Genomic DNA, 13,682 nt, shown 5'->3' with positions numbered 1-13,682 from the left:
TGTTTCTCCCTTGGAGGGCTGGAAACCTTGGCCAGGAAAGGCCTCTTGAAAACCCCAGGGTCACTTTCCCTGTGTCCAAGGACAGAGGCCTATTTTTAAGCCACCCCAGCAGCATCCCAAACGTGCACTGTACCACCCTCTGAATGATGCCACTCATCGCCCCAACCCAGCCTTTCCTTTGATCTAAAAAGAGTCCAAGGAGATGGCATTTACCACCAGGAGGATGGCAGGAAGCACAGCTCTGGCTTCTCTGGATGCCGAGCTGACGGCCTCCAGCGTGCTGGCATTCAGCAGATGGCATTCTGGCTGAGACTTTCAGCAGATTCCACTCCACCGGGAAAGGGAATTGCCAACCCTGAGGACAGTCTATCCTGCCCCCTCCCTCTCCCCAGAGGATGTAACTAGGCTTTTACTGAGCCCTGGGTACACACCCGCATGGCCCTCTGTGTGTAGAGCTGACAGTCTTACAACCCTTCAGGGGGAGACTGCACTGCCTTCACTTTCCAGATGAGGAGACTGAGGCAGCAGAGCCGGGCAGTGGCAGGAGGGGCCCCTCCCCGCCCCCCGCCTCCAAGATGGCCGGGGCCTTGCTAGGGTGGTGAAAGCTGTGCCAGGCTCTCTCCCTGCGACACGCCCACACGCCACTCACACAATTTGATGGACAATGTCCGGGGCTCCCGAACCCACACACATCTGACCTCAGACTGTGGACCTTCAGTAAGAAGTCTCTGGTTCAAGTGACAGTGGGAGGAAGCAGCACGGTGCATGTGTGTGTGTGTGCACACGTGTGCACACACTCTAAAGAGGAAAAGGCAAGGCCGGTATTGGCAGGCTTTCTGTCACCCAAAGCAGGGCAGGGATGTCGGTCTCCTTCAGCAACAGAACACCTTTTCTATTGGTGGGTTTGAAAGTGGGTTAGAAAGAAAACAACCACGCCTCCCTCACCTCTGCCAAAAAGAGCAGTGACATGCACCCAGGAGACAGACGCCAGCCTAATGGGACTTTGTTCTCTGTTTCCGAGGCCTGGTCGGCAGCACTCGGGGGTGGAAAGGGGCCAGCCCACACTGGGAACCACCACCCGGCTCCTCCCCGCTCCTATTCTTTGCAAACAGAGTCCGGTCAGTACAGTGCAGCGAGGAGGCCCGGGAGCGGGGCTGGAGGTCATGCGGCACTGCTCGTTGGGAGAAAAGGCTGCTCCTTCCAGGTCTAAGTGGCAGCCCTCTTGGCTCAAGTGGGCTCTGATGCACTGAGTTCCCAGGGGGTGAGGTCATCCCCACCCCCCACCCCCAAGTCTGGTCAGCAGAGTTGGGATTCCCAAGCTGGCTCTGACCCTCTTGTGGGCCCCTTGGTTGAGGTCTCTTCTTGATAAAGGGGCCCGGGAAACTCCAACTTCAGAAGCGCCGGCTCGCAGGGTCAGGGCCCCCTGCTGTGGAGGATGGTGGGGGGATGCACCCTCATTCTTTCTCGAGGACATCACTTCCTCCTGCATCTGACATTTACAAAGCATCTGCTCCAGGCCAGGGCTGTGCTGGCTGCAGGCGCACACGCGCTGACGACTCACAGGCAGAGCTGAGACCAGTGCGGGGTGGACACAGACACCATGATTTCATGAGGGGGTCAGCACCGAGGGCTGCAGCCAAGCTTCTCAGGGGGCCACTCTGGGGGGTGACAAACGGTAGGGAACTGTGTTTCAGGCTGAGGGAACAGTACAGAAAAAGGCCTGGAGGAGAGAACAAGCTGAGTGCCCTTGGGGAAGGGCAGGGAACAGAGTGTAGAAGGCAGAAGGGAGGGTGGAGAGGGAGTCAAGGGCTCTATCACAAAGGGCCTTAAAGGCTGAGCAGAGGAGGTTAAGGTCCTCAAGAAGCCTGGGGGCCTCTGAAGGGCTGGAAGCAAGGAAGGAATCCCCGAGGATCCATCTCTCTGAAGAATGAGATTCAAGTCCTGGGTCTTCCCATAGAAACTGTCCTTTCCTCTCTTCCCTGCCTATCAGAAGGACCTGGCAGGGCGGGAATGGGAAAACCAGGCCAGGTTTCAAACACTGCTTCCAACGGCTGGCACAGTCCTGCCCTCGGCACCTGCTTCTCCTCCAGGCAGCTTCTGGCAGCCGCCTGCTGATAGGCCAGCTGATTGGCCAGTAGGCTCCTTCTCTTTACCCTGAGGGCAGCCACTCCCCCAGCCTGGGTGGGGCCCAGAAGCCTGACTGTTCACTCCTAGCCTCAGCCCTAGGGGAGCCTGCAGGGACCCGGTCCCAACTTTGAAACAGCAGATCCACTGGCCCTACTTTTCAGGATCAAATGCAGCTGGAAACTCTCCTAGAACTTCACTGCTCTGGCTTCTGGAGCTGAGGAAATGCTCTTCATAAGCAACAGGGCTGGATAGCATTTGCTGGCCCTGAGGGGTGGGAGCCTACCCCCGCGGCTCCCCCAGTGTATACCAAGGGTGAACCATGCTGCCCATTCATTTATGGCCCCACCCTGCCAAGTGGCTTCCTCAAGAGGAAACTGAAGCCCAGAGAGGCAGACATCGCGGCCAGAGGCCACCCAGACTGTGAGGGCAGTGTCTGTCTTTGAATCTGGTCCTGTCTGACCCTGGAAGTTTCATCCTTCCTGTTTTATGCCTCATTCCCCCACAAGGTTTCTCACTTATCCCCTGAACTGCAAGGAAAAAGAAAAAAGGCTATGTATAAGAGACAAAGGTGGAGTGAGGCCTGCCTTGGTCTCGGGGGTGGGGGGGTGTAGGCAGGGGTGGTGTTGCTTGTCATCAATCAGCCTGCTTTGAGCAACTCAAAGGTCAGGGGATGGCAGAACTTGGGATGAAAAATCAGCAGCATCTAAAAAAAGAAAGCAGATTATAGCAGGGGGTGGAGCCCCAGTGCCTAATGGCCCCAAGGTCAGAAAAGGGGATTGGAGGTGGGCATGATCAGAGAGGGACACCCCCAGGGGCCATGTAGAGCCCGGGGCTGGTCCTCTGCCCACCAGATGTCCTATGATCCTCCTGACAGCGCTGAAGGAGGTGACTGCTACCAGACCTACTGCCGCTGAGGAAGGAAGGCTCAAAGAGGCTGGGAGAGCGGCCCAGGCCACCGGGCCAGGAAGCGGTACAGTCAGTGTCAGAACACACGCCAGCGGGGCGCCCACGGCTAGGAAGAGGACGCTCTGGGTGCTTCGGGCAAAGGGTAGACGTTATCCCTACAGGGAAGGAACAGCACAGTGCGTGGGCCCTCAGCTAAGGCTGAGTCCTTCCCTGCCATGTTTGGCTCTGAGGCCCGCAGAGGAGCACCTCAAGAGCACCCCTCCCACTCTCCTCCTTTCTCCAAAGATCCAGGTTTCTCTTGCCTCTGCCCCAGACCCATCAGGCTGGCCTTTCTGCAAATACCCGAGGGCTCCAAGTCAGTGAGTGTAGGCTGAGGACGCCTGAAGGAGTCTGCAAGGCCCTCTGCCCTCTGACCAAAGGGGTAAAGGGCAAATGTTGGAAATACACACTCGGGAGTCCTGATAAGAATCTCCATTTCATACATCCTCAGTGCTGATGATCCTAGAGTTGCTGGCTCCCTGGGGCCTCTCTACATCCCCATGACCCTGTTTCTCAGATGAGAACATAGGTCCAGGTGGGGATCTATGGGGAGGGGTTGGCCCAGGGTCATGGTGCAGGCAGACAGCTGGATCAGGATTTGACTCAGATCTGAATCCAAAGCCATGCCCGCTCTTGACACTATGTGGCGTCGCCTCCCTAGCCAGCCAGGGAGTACTTTTGGACTCGTCACAGGGCCTTGAGAGTGTGACCCCGCACTATTGGGTCCTCCTGCTCCTCTCTGCTTCACCAGCTTCAGGAGCACAGATTCCTTGCCTTCAGTGAATTTGAAGTCCACTTATGGAGTCCCCATCTTATATCGGCTCAGACTTCTCATGGAGTCTCCTATTTATTCCTCATCAAACTCCCATGAGGGAGGCACCATCATTCTCCCCACCCTAAAGATGGGAAAGCAAGGTTCAGAGACGGGGAGTGACTTGCCAGGGTCACACAGCTTAGATATAGAACTGAGATTTGAACACAAGACTGCCTCCAAAACCAGTGCTCTTTCTACCCCCTCTCTTAGGGATTCCAGCCGAAGACCCCATCTGCAATCTCTCTGTGACCCTTTGTAAGGCTCTGGGCCTCAGTGTTCTGATCTGTCAGATGGGAGGTGGGACGTGGTGATTCCGAGCATTCTCTAGTCCTGGGAACAGAGTCCCTGAGAGACCTGTCTGCAGGGATGAAGGTCCACACCATCCCCAGAGACAGGGAAATTCCGCTGTTCCGTGCTCTGCCCTTGAAGCACCCACAGTCTTAAGGGGAAGAGAATGTCTTCTGGGGGTAAGGATCTGCCCCTGTGGGGTGGAAAGTTACCAAGCAAACCCGGCTTGGAGACCCAGGGCACGCGGGTGCCCACCCATCTCATAAATCCATCATCCTTGGGGAAAAGGAAAGAAAATGTGTGTCTGTGGGACATAATTATGATATAAACAATGCGTAATGTTGAGGACATAAACAGAACACACATGTTAATGGCTGTGGGCATTCTGCCAACTGCCCGTGCTGCCCCGACTCTCCCACCCCACCCATACCCCCGAATGGCTTACTCATTAAAGAACTTTCTCCCCTCTGTCCAGCATGAGACGGGAGGCTGCCCTGAGTCCCAGTAAAAAGGAGAATGAAAGGGAAGGGATGAGAGTGAGCTGGGACTGACATCCAAGAATGGCTGCTACTCAGAAGTACCTGCTGCTAAGTGTGGGAAAGTGCTGAGGCCTGGAGGTCACGGGGGAAGGTATAGACCCAGAAGGGGGAAGGTTGCTCCATCTTTCTGTGCCCCAGCTTCCTGATCCATAAAATGGGCCTAAAACCTCCCAATATGCAGAACTGGCAGGGGGATCATATAAGCGAGAGATTATGAAGGGCCCTCCATGTGTTCAGCAGATGAGCACTGGGGAGCACTTCCTATAAGACCCCAGGGTCAAAAGGCACCTTCGCGGACAATTTATCCCAGACCCGTCTCCTGCTCCAGTTGTGTCTGCCACGTCCATGTCAAGCCCCAGTCGGGCCTGACGCCAGTGCTGCTCCAGCAAAGGACAATTCCCCCCTGCCCTACTGCCAGACAGCCTCCACAGTTAGAAAGTTCTTCCTTTGACTGAGCTGGGATCTCACTGATGTCCACACATGTCTGGTCGTGTCTGTGCTTGGTCCATAGTGCCCTTCCCTATCAGTCTGCTCCCCTGCCTCATGGATCTGAGACATGTAGGATATGAGAGACAACTACAGAAGTTGAAGAGCAACTAAAAAGAAAACTGCCAGACAAATACAAATGTTCACAGTTTCAACACTCCAAAGGCTTCCAGGGCAGATGTGAAATGCCCCCACCTGACCCCCTGTCCCGACCCGGCAGTCATCCATCCAGCATCAACACCCCTTCCTTCTCATCGGAATCGCACTGGACTATGTGTGCTGTGTGCCCTTAGGCAAGTCACTTTCCCTCTCTGTTCTCCCAACAGTTATATGGGGCTTAAAGCAGTAGCTGTCTCACAGGGCTTGTCCTGAGGGCTCGATGCAGGTGCCTGCTGAGAATAGTGTCTGGCATAGACTGGCTGAGTGATACGAGCTGGTGGTTATTCTTCTTCTTTTGTGTCTGTCTCCCTTGGGAGTGCCGGGCTCAGCAGGGAGCAGGGGCTGGCTTGCTTAGTGACTACACAATCATAGCAGGTGCCCCCCTGAGCATTCACTATCTGTCAGACACTTTGCAGGCCTGAGACGTAACATCATTATCTCCTCTCTGCAGAAAAGGGAATCAAAGCAAAGAGAGGTCAAAGCGTTTGTCTGGAGAATAAGACTCAGACCCAGGGATGGGGGCACCCAGCCCATGCTGCCACCGGCTCTTCCAATGGTAACAGCACAGCATGGGGACAGGGCTCTCCTGACCTGCAGGAGAGCCGGGTGCGGGGTGACGAAGTGCCCTTGCTCGGGCCACATGCCTTTGCTGAGGGACTGGCAGGGGCTGCCTGTGGCTCTGAGCCCCGTCAGTGGGAAGGATGCGGGTGGCAGTGGGGCTGGGGGTGACCAAGCACAGGCCAGCCTTTATCAGGCTGATGGGGCAGGAGGAAGCGGTGCAGAGCTCCAGTTCACCCCGTCTCCTCCAGAGCAAGATTCCCAGAGGCCACCTCCACCTTAGGAGTTAGTCTCCAGGCCGGGGGTGAGGCGGGTGGGGCTGGGGGCTGGGCCTTTCTATAGGCAGTTTCACTCTGGCTGCTGGGCACAGAGGTGCTTCACCTCCCCAGGATAGAGAAAGTAAGAAAGTGTGCCTGTGGGAAGGACAGCCTGTGGGGACGGGGGTTCAGGAGCCCAGGATGAGGACAAGAGGCCCCGGGGGCAGCGTCCCACAGTGATGGGGAAGGGGCTTTGGGGTCAGGAAGGCTTCGGATAAGTTCTGCTCTGCTACTTCCTTGCCACCTAGGCCGTGGCAGTTCTCAGGATCCTTCTGAGCTCAGTGTCCTCATCTGTGAAGTGGGAGCCAACGTCTGGAAGACGTGTCCTGATGGTTTAAAGGGGATGAAACAGAGAAAGGGCCCGGCACGGGGCAGGCGTGCTGCAGTCCTGACCATTTGGCTACACCCCCAGGTGGGTGCTCACAGCCTACAGCACGTTGGCTCCCTTCCTCTTCCCTCTCTGCTTTAAGCTCCTGCCACACACCTGGCCTCTGGGCTTCTATTTTCAGCCCTCATAGAGCACCACCAAGTACAGAGAGCCCTTTGGTCCAAAAGAGGAGAGAGCTGACTCTTTCTGTCCATGGAGAAGATTAAACAGTCTGTTCTGAGCAGCCTTTGTGGCCCAGCCCAGCAGACACAGAGCTTCATCCCAGTGGGCAGTGTGGCATCTGAGAAGCTGAGTCTCCTGACTGCAGGCCAGAAACCCCTCTTCCTCTGACCTGATCTTCACCCACCACTCTGACTTCATATTGCCACCCCCACTTGCACTGGGATCCCCAGAACTCTGCATCTCCCCCTCTACACGCCCTGTTCTCCCTCCCCTTGGGCCTTTGCACATCTAATCCTCTGCCTTGAGCAGCCTTTTCCATTCCGTTGTGGCTAACTTCTCTGCTTTCTGGTCTCAGCTGGACAGCACCTCCTCCAGGAAGCCTTCCCTGCGCTCCCCTCCCCGACTTATCATAACTGCCCTGTCCTTGCTAGTCTCTCCCACTAGACTTGGCGGTCTGGGGGGCCAATGCAAACTGCAAAATGCAACCTGCCATGCAGATTCATCTCATCAGAAATGAGATGTTTTGGACAGGGCTCAAGGAACCTTGGGGAGCTGCTGTCCGTGCTATGAAAGGGAGGCCTCCCAACCCAGCCCTTTGACTCGAGCCTTGTGGTCACCTGGGGCAGGGTTTTCAAGGCAGGAAGTGACGGGCACTTGTCAGTCACCCCCCTCTAGGGACCCCAGGAACGGGCCTGAGGGCTCTCCTTTCCATGCAGGCAACAATAACCACGACAGTGGCCGCCCTGGGCATTATGCTAAAGCCTCTGCCTGCTCTATGCCGTTTAACGCTCACCCCGCCCACTGTGAGGGAGCTGTGCACCCTCACTTCAACTGAGGAAACTGAAGCACAGAGGGGAGTCCTTGCCCACCATCACTGCCCTAGGAAATGGTCACGCTGAGATGGACCCAGGCAGTCTGACGACGAGGTGCGTCTAGACCAGGACACCAGGCCTCCCACTGCTGCCGGCCACTGACCATGCTCATCACAGCCCTTAACCGCTGCCACCCCAGAGAGAAACGCATTTGTACTGAAAGATGCAACATACACACGCACACCGGAAGCAAAAATTTCGGAGAAAAGAATGCTTCCTGCCTGAACACACTCGATATTTTACTTTTTATCCTAGTCTAGGTAACTAAAGGGCTTCCCTGGTGGCTCAGTGGTAATGAATCTGCCAGCAAATGCAGGAGACCCTGGGTTTGATCCCTGGGTTGGGAAGATCCCCTGGAGAAGGAAATGGCAACCCACTCCAGTATTCTTGCCTGGAGGATCCCATGGACGGAGGAGCCTGGTGGGCTACAGTCCGTGGGGTCGCAAAGAGTGGGACACGACTGAGCAACTAACACTGTCACTTTCATGTCGTTAAAGGTTTTTTAAAAGCTGGTCTCACACGATCCACAGTAGACCACTTGATCTGGTGGCCAGGCCTTGTTTAGGTGTCAGCCCCTCCCTCTCTGAGGCACAGGCTGACGGCACCTCGTGCTCTGCAGTGATATAACCAACCACCTGACTGTTTTACTAGAGCATTCCATCCTTCTTCCACCAGTGGCCAGTTCCCGGGGGAGGGGAGCTGCCAGCGGCTGTCCATTTATTCATTCCAGGGCTAGTACACAAGATGTGCCCAACAGATGTCAGATAAATGAACGAAGATGCACACTCGGGAAAATGCAGAGCAGAGCGCACCCCAGGGTCACCCCAGCCTGGGTGCATAGCACTTAAGCAGAGATCAGGGTGGCTTTAGGGCAACTGAGCCACAGAAGACCCTGAAGGCAGAGAGAAAAAGAAGACATTTGAGTCGGGGAAGGCAGACATGCAGTGGGACTTTCCTTCTGATGTCGCCTCCTCCAGGAAGCCTTCCTTACCCCCATCACCCCAGGGCTCCCTCCTTTCCTGCCAGGGGAGACAGAGAGGAAAGGAAAAGAAGTGGGATCAGAAAGAGGGTAAAAACAGAGGGAGGCCTTAGTTCCTTTTGGCTCCAGATTCTCCACAGCAACTTCTCCACGTTTCCTATGCATTAGACAGACTGTCCCTCTTTCTCAATTCCACGGATGAGTAAGTCTGCTGCTCCACTCTACCCTGCCCCGCCCCCAGCATCCTCGCAGGCCATCACCGAGGAGCCTTGACTGGTCAGGGTCCCTAACCATGTGCTGACAGCCTGGCAGGTTTCAGGGCTGTCGGAGGAACCACTGTCACTTCGAGAGGCTCAGGCTCAGGCCTCAGATGGAGGGCTACAAAAGTGATTCTTCAAGACCTGTGGGAGGGAGGCAGATGGGGCCAGACAAGGCAGGCAGGCCCAACCGAACTTCGTACTGTGACTGGGTAAGGGAGGAAGAGAGGTGCAGAGAGAGAGGGATGGCACTGGTTGGGTGATCCGTGCAGCCGCCAGGATGGGAGAAAGGCTGCTGTCCTCCTAGAGCTGAGACAGTCCAGGTCTAGGGAGAAAAGTGGCTGCTGGGTCCTCGGAGCATTGGCTCCCTTTGCCAGAGGGCCGAAGACCCAGGAGGCCTAACACCCACACGGCTCTGGATCCACGTCAAATAAAGAGAGAGGCTGGGCAGGGAGGGCCCTAGAGTGGCCCTGGAGCAGCAGGTGCTTCTGGTCTGGACGCAGCATCTGCAGATTGACTGTCCGGGTTAGGAAGACTGGCTCTCCCCCTTATACTGGTATGCCTTTATCCTTTATGTCTCCAATCCTCCATCTGCCTCCCTGTAAGATGGGGATAAATATAGACCTTCTAAAGGGCGTTTGGAGGATCTGAAATAGGTGATGTGGGTAAAGCCCCTGACTCAGGGCACAGAGCGGGTTGAGCATGCTTCCCATACTCCGGAGCTTCGGGACACCGCTCACTGACGTAACACTAGAGAGGGCTGTTGACTTGGTCGAGCATGGACTGGCTTAATGATTAAACCCAACCAGCAGTTTGAATTCAGCCTCTTCTCCAACCAGAACTACCAGTGAGTCCCAGAGTGAGCCCCAGGGGTGCATGGAGGGAAGGGACTGAAATGGGCTGGTGGGAGAAGGGGGAGAGTGCCTCCCACCCTCCCTCCCTGTGGAATTCTGCTCTCCCCTCCCCTGCCCTGTGTACACTTCTCATTTTTTTCCCTTGCAAAACCCAGATTAAGGCTAAAGGAGTGCAGGAAAAAAAAAAAAAAAAAAAAAGGCCATGTGGTGGTATTAAAAGAGAGGCCTGGGTCTGCTGAGCCCAGCTTTGCCACTGCCTAACTGTGTGAGTTGGGGCAGGTGTCGCAACCTCTCTGGGCCTCAGTCTCCTCATCTGTGAAGTGGAAAAGAATGACAACTTATTTTGCAGGACTGAACTGAAACTAGAAAGGGAATGGGTAATGCACACAGTAAGAGCATAGCAAACCTGAGTTCCCATGCCGACCCTTAATGCTTATTTATAGGGCATTGCAAGGGACCACAACGGTGCTGCCCCTCAGTCGATCACAAAAGACATTCCTTTTGGGGGGGCATTTCCTTATCACATGGAATAGCACAGCAGGTGTACTCTGGGGCACTCAATAAATGGTATCTGAACCATCAGTTTGGGAGGCTACTGCATGTCATGGGAAGACTGCAGGACTTTGGAGCTAAATAAACCTGGATTTCAATCCTGGTTCTGCCAATTGGATAAGCCATGTGAAGGGGAATGAGTCATTTTACCTCTCTGAGCCTTGGTTTCCTTATCTGTAAGATGGAGATGATAATGCCCACTTTACAGGGCTGTTGCGAGAACTCAGTTCATTCATTCATTCAACAAATATTTACTGAACATCTATTATGTCCTACCCACTGCTGCAGATGCTGAATATATGGCAGTGAACAAAATAGGCAAAATCCTCCTGGGGGAGACAGGCGATAAACAGCTAACTACACAGCCCATGTAGCACATGGTGATCCACGCTAAGGAAAAACCCAAAGCAGGGGAGGGAGTGGGGAGTGCTGGGGGCAGGGGCAATGACAAGAGCTGCCTGGAGCAGACACCATGTGGAGGTCTGGGGGAAGAATGTTCCAGGCAGAGGGAACGGCAAGTGCAGGAGCTTTAAGGAGAAGTGTGCTTGGCATGTAAATAAAGCCACATATGCAGGAAGCCTGGCATGGAATCCAGGTGCTCAGCAAATGCCAGCTCTCTATTTCAAGTCCCATAGAAGGAACACCACGCATGTGTCCTTTTCCTGAGAATGAAAGCGCAAGGATTTCTACAGGGCAATGCTGAGCCAAGGGCTCTTTCCGCCTAAGATGCAGGCAACATGTGAGCTCCACCACCAGCTTTGGGGCCCCACTGAGCCCGGCTCTGCACTGGGCAACCAGGGATATAAGATGAGCAAGATGTGGTCTCTGTCCTCAGGTAGCCCCAAAGAGAGTCATGGAGGCGGGTGATGACAAAGCAAAGTGGTCCGATGAACATGCAGAGACAAGAAGGTATTGGGGTGGCAGAGTAACAGATGGGATTGGGTGTGGGTGGTCAGGGAAGGCTTCCTGGAGGAGGTGATGACTGAGCTGGGTTTTGAAAGATAGACTAGACAGTAAAAGGATATTCTGGGTGTGGAGAGCATCAGGTACTGAGCACAGAGGTGTAGAAAACGGCACCGCGCGTGTGAGAAACTAAGTACAGGCAGGTCAGAAAACAACACATGGTTCTTCGTGTTCTTGGCACCTGCAGCATGATGTGGTGCAGGAATTCCAGTTTTAAACGCAGTGCAGGCTTCAGTCCCAGTGGAGTCTGAATTTTTCACGCTTAGCTACTGCTGTGAGTAACCAACCTTAACCCCAGGTTCCCAGCCCCGGGGTGACCCAGTCCACAGAGAGAGGGCTGAGTGGGATGGAGACTTCATAAATATCCAGCTATATTTAGCCTGCCTGGCAGGCGTCTGTCCCTTCATCTACCCCAAAGCCGACCCACAGGTGGCAGAATGGCTTTTTTTTTACTAGAAGAGCATAAATGTTTCTTAATTAAGAAATCTCACAAAGGGGGCTCGTATCTTTGTGGCTGGGAGGACATCTGCTGTTCTATTTGCCAACATCCCGGGACACCTCCAAACTGGGAGGGTGGGTTCTCTCCATCCCTATTAGGGCCACAGCCCTGGCCATAGGGGGCGTGGCCACACTCGGGTCAGAAGACCTGGATTTGAATCCCACCTCTGTCACTGACTAGCTGGTGACCCTCTGCTGGCAACTTCACCTCCCAGAGAATTGGTGAATTCTGTGTGCATTGGCCTGAAAGCTACCCAGGAGCTTATAAGCAGAAGGAGAGGCTCCTCTTCTATAAGCCAGCTTTGGGAATGCAGGACTCAGCACCATGCATTTCAGTCCCTCCCAGAGGAAGAAACAATTATTTTTTATATATAATTATTTTTGGATATAGCTGTAGAGCAGAGATGGGGTGATACCTTCCTTTCCTCCTAAAACCTCACATATGTGACCCTCACCTTCTGCCCAGGATGCTACAAATGCCCAGCCTTAAGGCAGAATAAAGACTTATTCTAAAGATTTGGGGGCGGGGAGAAGGGTAGGCAGACAGACACAGATCCCAATCTCAACGCGGCCCCCCCAACACCAGCAACGTGACCTTGGGTGTGTCATTTCCCCTCCACAGAGCCTCAATTTCTTCAATATAAAACTGGGATACACATCTTTACCGCGAAGCTTCTTTGCATGCTGGGCACTGAGCCTCCAAGCCTCTGAGCAGCGCTGATTTATTCCTACAGTTACCTGGTATTTTCTAGCAAAGCCTTCTCTAGCCCACGCCCACCTCTTCCCAGCTCTGAATCCCCCTACTGTGGCCCTGAAAATTCTGGGGTTGTATTAATTAGAGGGCGATGCGCTCAGCGGCGGCGACTGCGAGGGGTCTAGAGAGCCCCCAGCTGAGCGGACACCAGAGGGGGGCGCAGCCGGGGTGCGCGTGGGAACGTGGCCAAACCAAGCAGCATGTGCCGCGGGGGCGCTGAGCGGCTGGTAACTGAGGTACGCCTGCGAGCACCCCCCGCCCCCGACTCTCAGCCGCTGCAGTCCCGGCACAACCGGCGGCTTCTGGCCGTCGGAAGCTCTGAGAAGCCTGGCTTCATTCACGCCCCGGAGCGCCCCGGGCTCCTTCATCAGCGCCCCCGGGCTGGAACAAAGGCAAAGCGGGGCGCGCAGCATCGCCCCAACGGCCCCTTCGCGCATCTAACCAAAGCCGGGAGAAGGAGCACGGGGGTCCCCAAGGTAACCAGGACGGGGTCCCCAAGGTAACCAGGACGCGGTACCCGCCCTCCCGGAGCGCAAAGCCCAGCCGCTCCGCGCGCGCTAAGCCGGGAGTCGGGAGGCACTGGAGACTCTAGCCCACTGCGCCCGCCGAGAGCGCTAAGGGGAGTGGGGGTGGGGTGGCTCTCCGGAAGTCACCCAGAGGGTCCCCCGAGGAGAGGAGAACCCCAGCGCCTGCCTCTCGGGCAGGGCTTCCCGGCGTACCTGGAAGGGTCCTGTGCACCGTGTTGCCCATCGCTGCGTCGGGGCGCGGCGTTGGCGGTGGCGCCGGCGCCCTCGGGACGCAGGGAGGCTAATTACGTGCTGGGCCGGGGACCCGGGCCGGTGTCTGGCTCCGGGGCATCGCGGCTGCACCGGCGAGCCGGCGGGCTACAGCTGGGGCGGGTGCTGAGAGGGAAGCGGCGGCAGCAGGAGGAGGCGGAGCCACAGGCCCTGGCCCGCCGGCTCCGCCCCCGCCTCCCGCCGCCTCCAACCACGCCGGGAGGGGCGGGACCGCGGCCGCCGCATCTTTTGAAAGTTTGCTCCGGGAGGCGGGAGGGGAACCGCCGAGCATCCCGCTCTCGCCGCTCCCGCGCCCGGGTCAGGAAGGCGCGCTGGGCAGTTGGGTGCCCTTGAGGGTGTCAGGCTCGTCAGCCAGCTGGCCTTTCAGTCATTA

General features: G+C 55.9%; 1 protein-coding gene across 1 annotated transcript in view; it reads right to left on the bottom strand.

The window, feature by feature from the left end:
• Nucleotides 1-13,430, bottom strand: part of NEURL1B (neuralized E3 ubiquitin protein ligase 1B) — a 42,204-nt gene extending 28,774 nt beyond the window's left edge. The window contains exon 1 of the mRNA XM_055554925.1: nucleotides 13,232-13,430. Within this exon, the coding sequence (XP_055410900.1) occupies nucleotides 13,232-13,262 (31 nt within the window). The 5' untranslated portion in view covers nucleotides 13,263-13,430. The remainder of the gene's footprint in view (nucleotides 1-13,231) is intronic.
• Between the last annotated feature and the right edge of the window lie 252 nt (nucleotides 13,431-13,682).

Source organism: Bubalus kerabau, chromosome 18 (genome assembly GCF_029407905.1).
Source record: "Bubalus kerabau isolate K-KA32 ecotype Philippines breed swamp buffalo chromosome 18, PCC_UOA_SB_1v2, whole genome shotgun sequence".
NCBI lineage: Eukaryota > Metazoa > Chordata > Mammalia > Artiodactyla > Bovidae > Bubalus > Bubalus kerabau.
The sequence above is the reverse complement of the archived record's forward strand: the minus strand, read 5'-3'. Positions and strand labels throughout refer to the sequence as shown.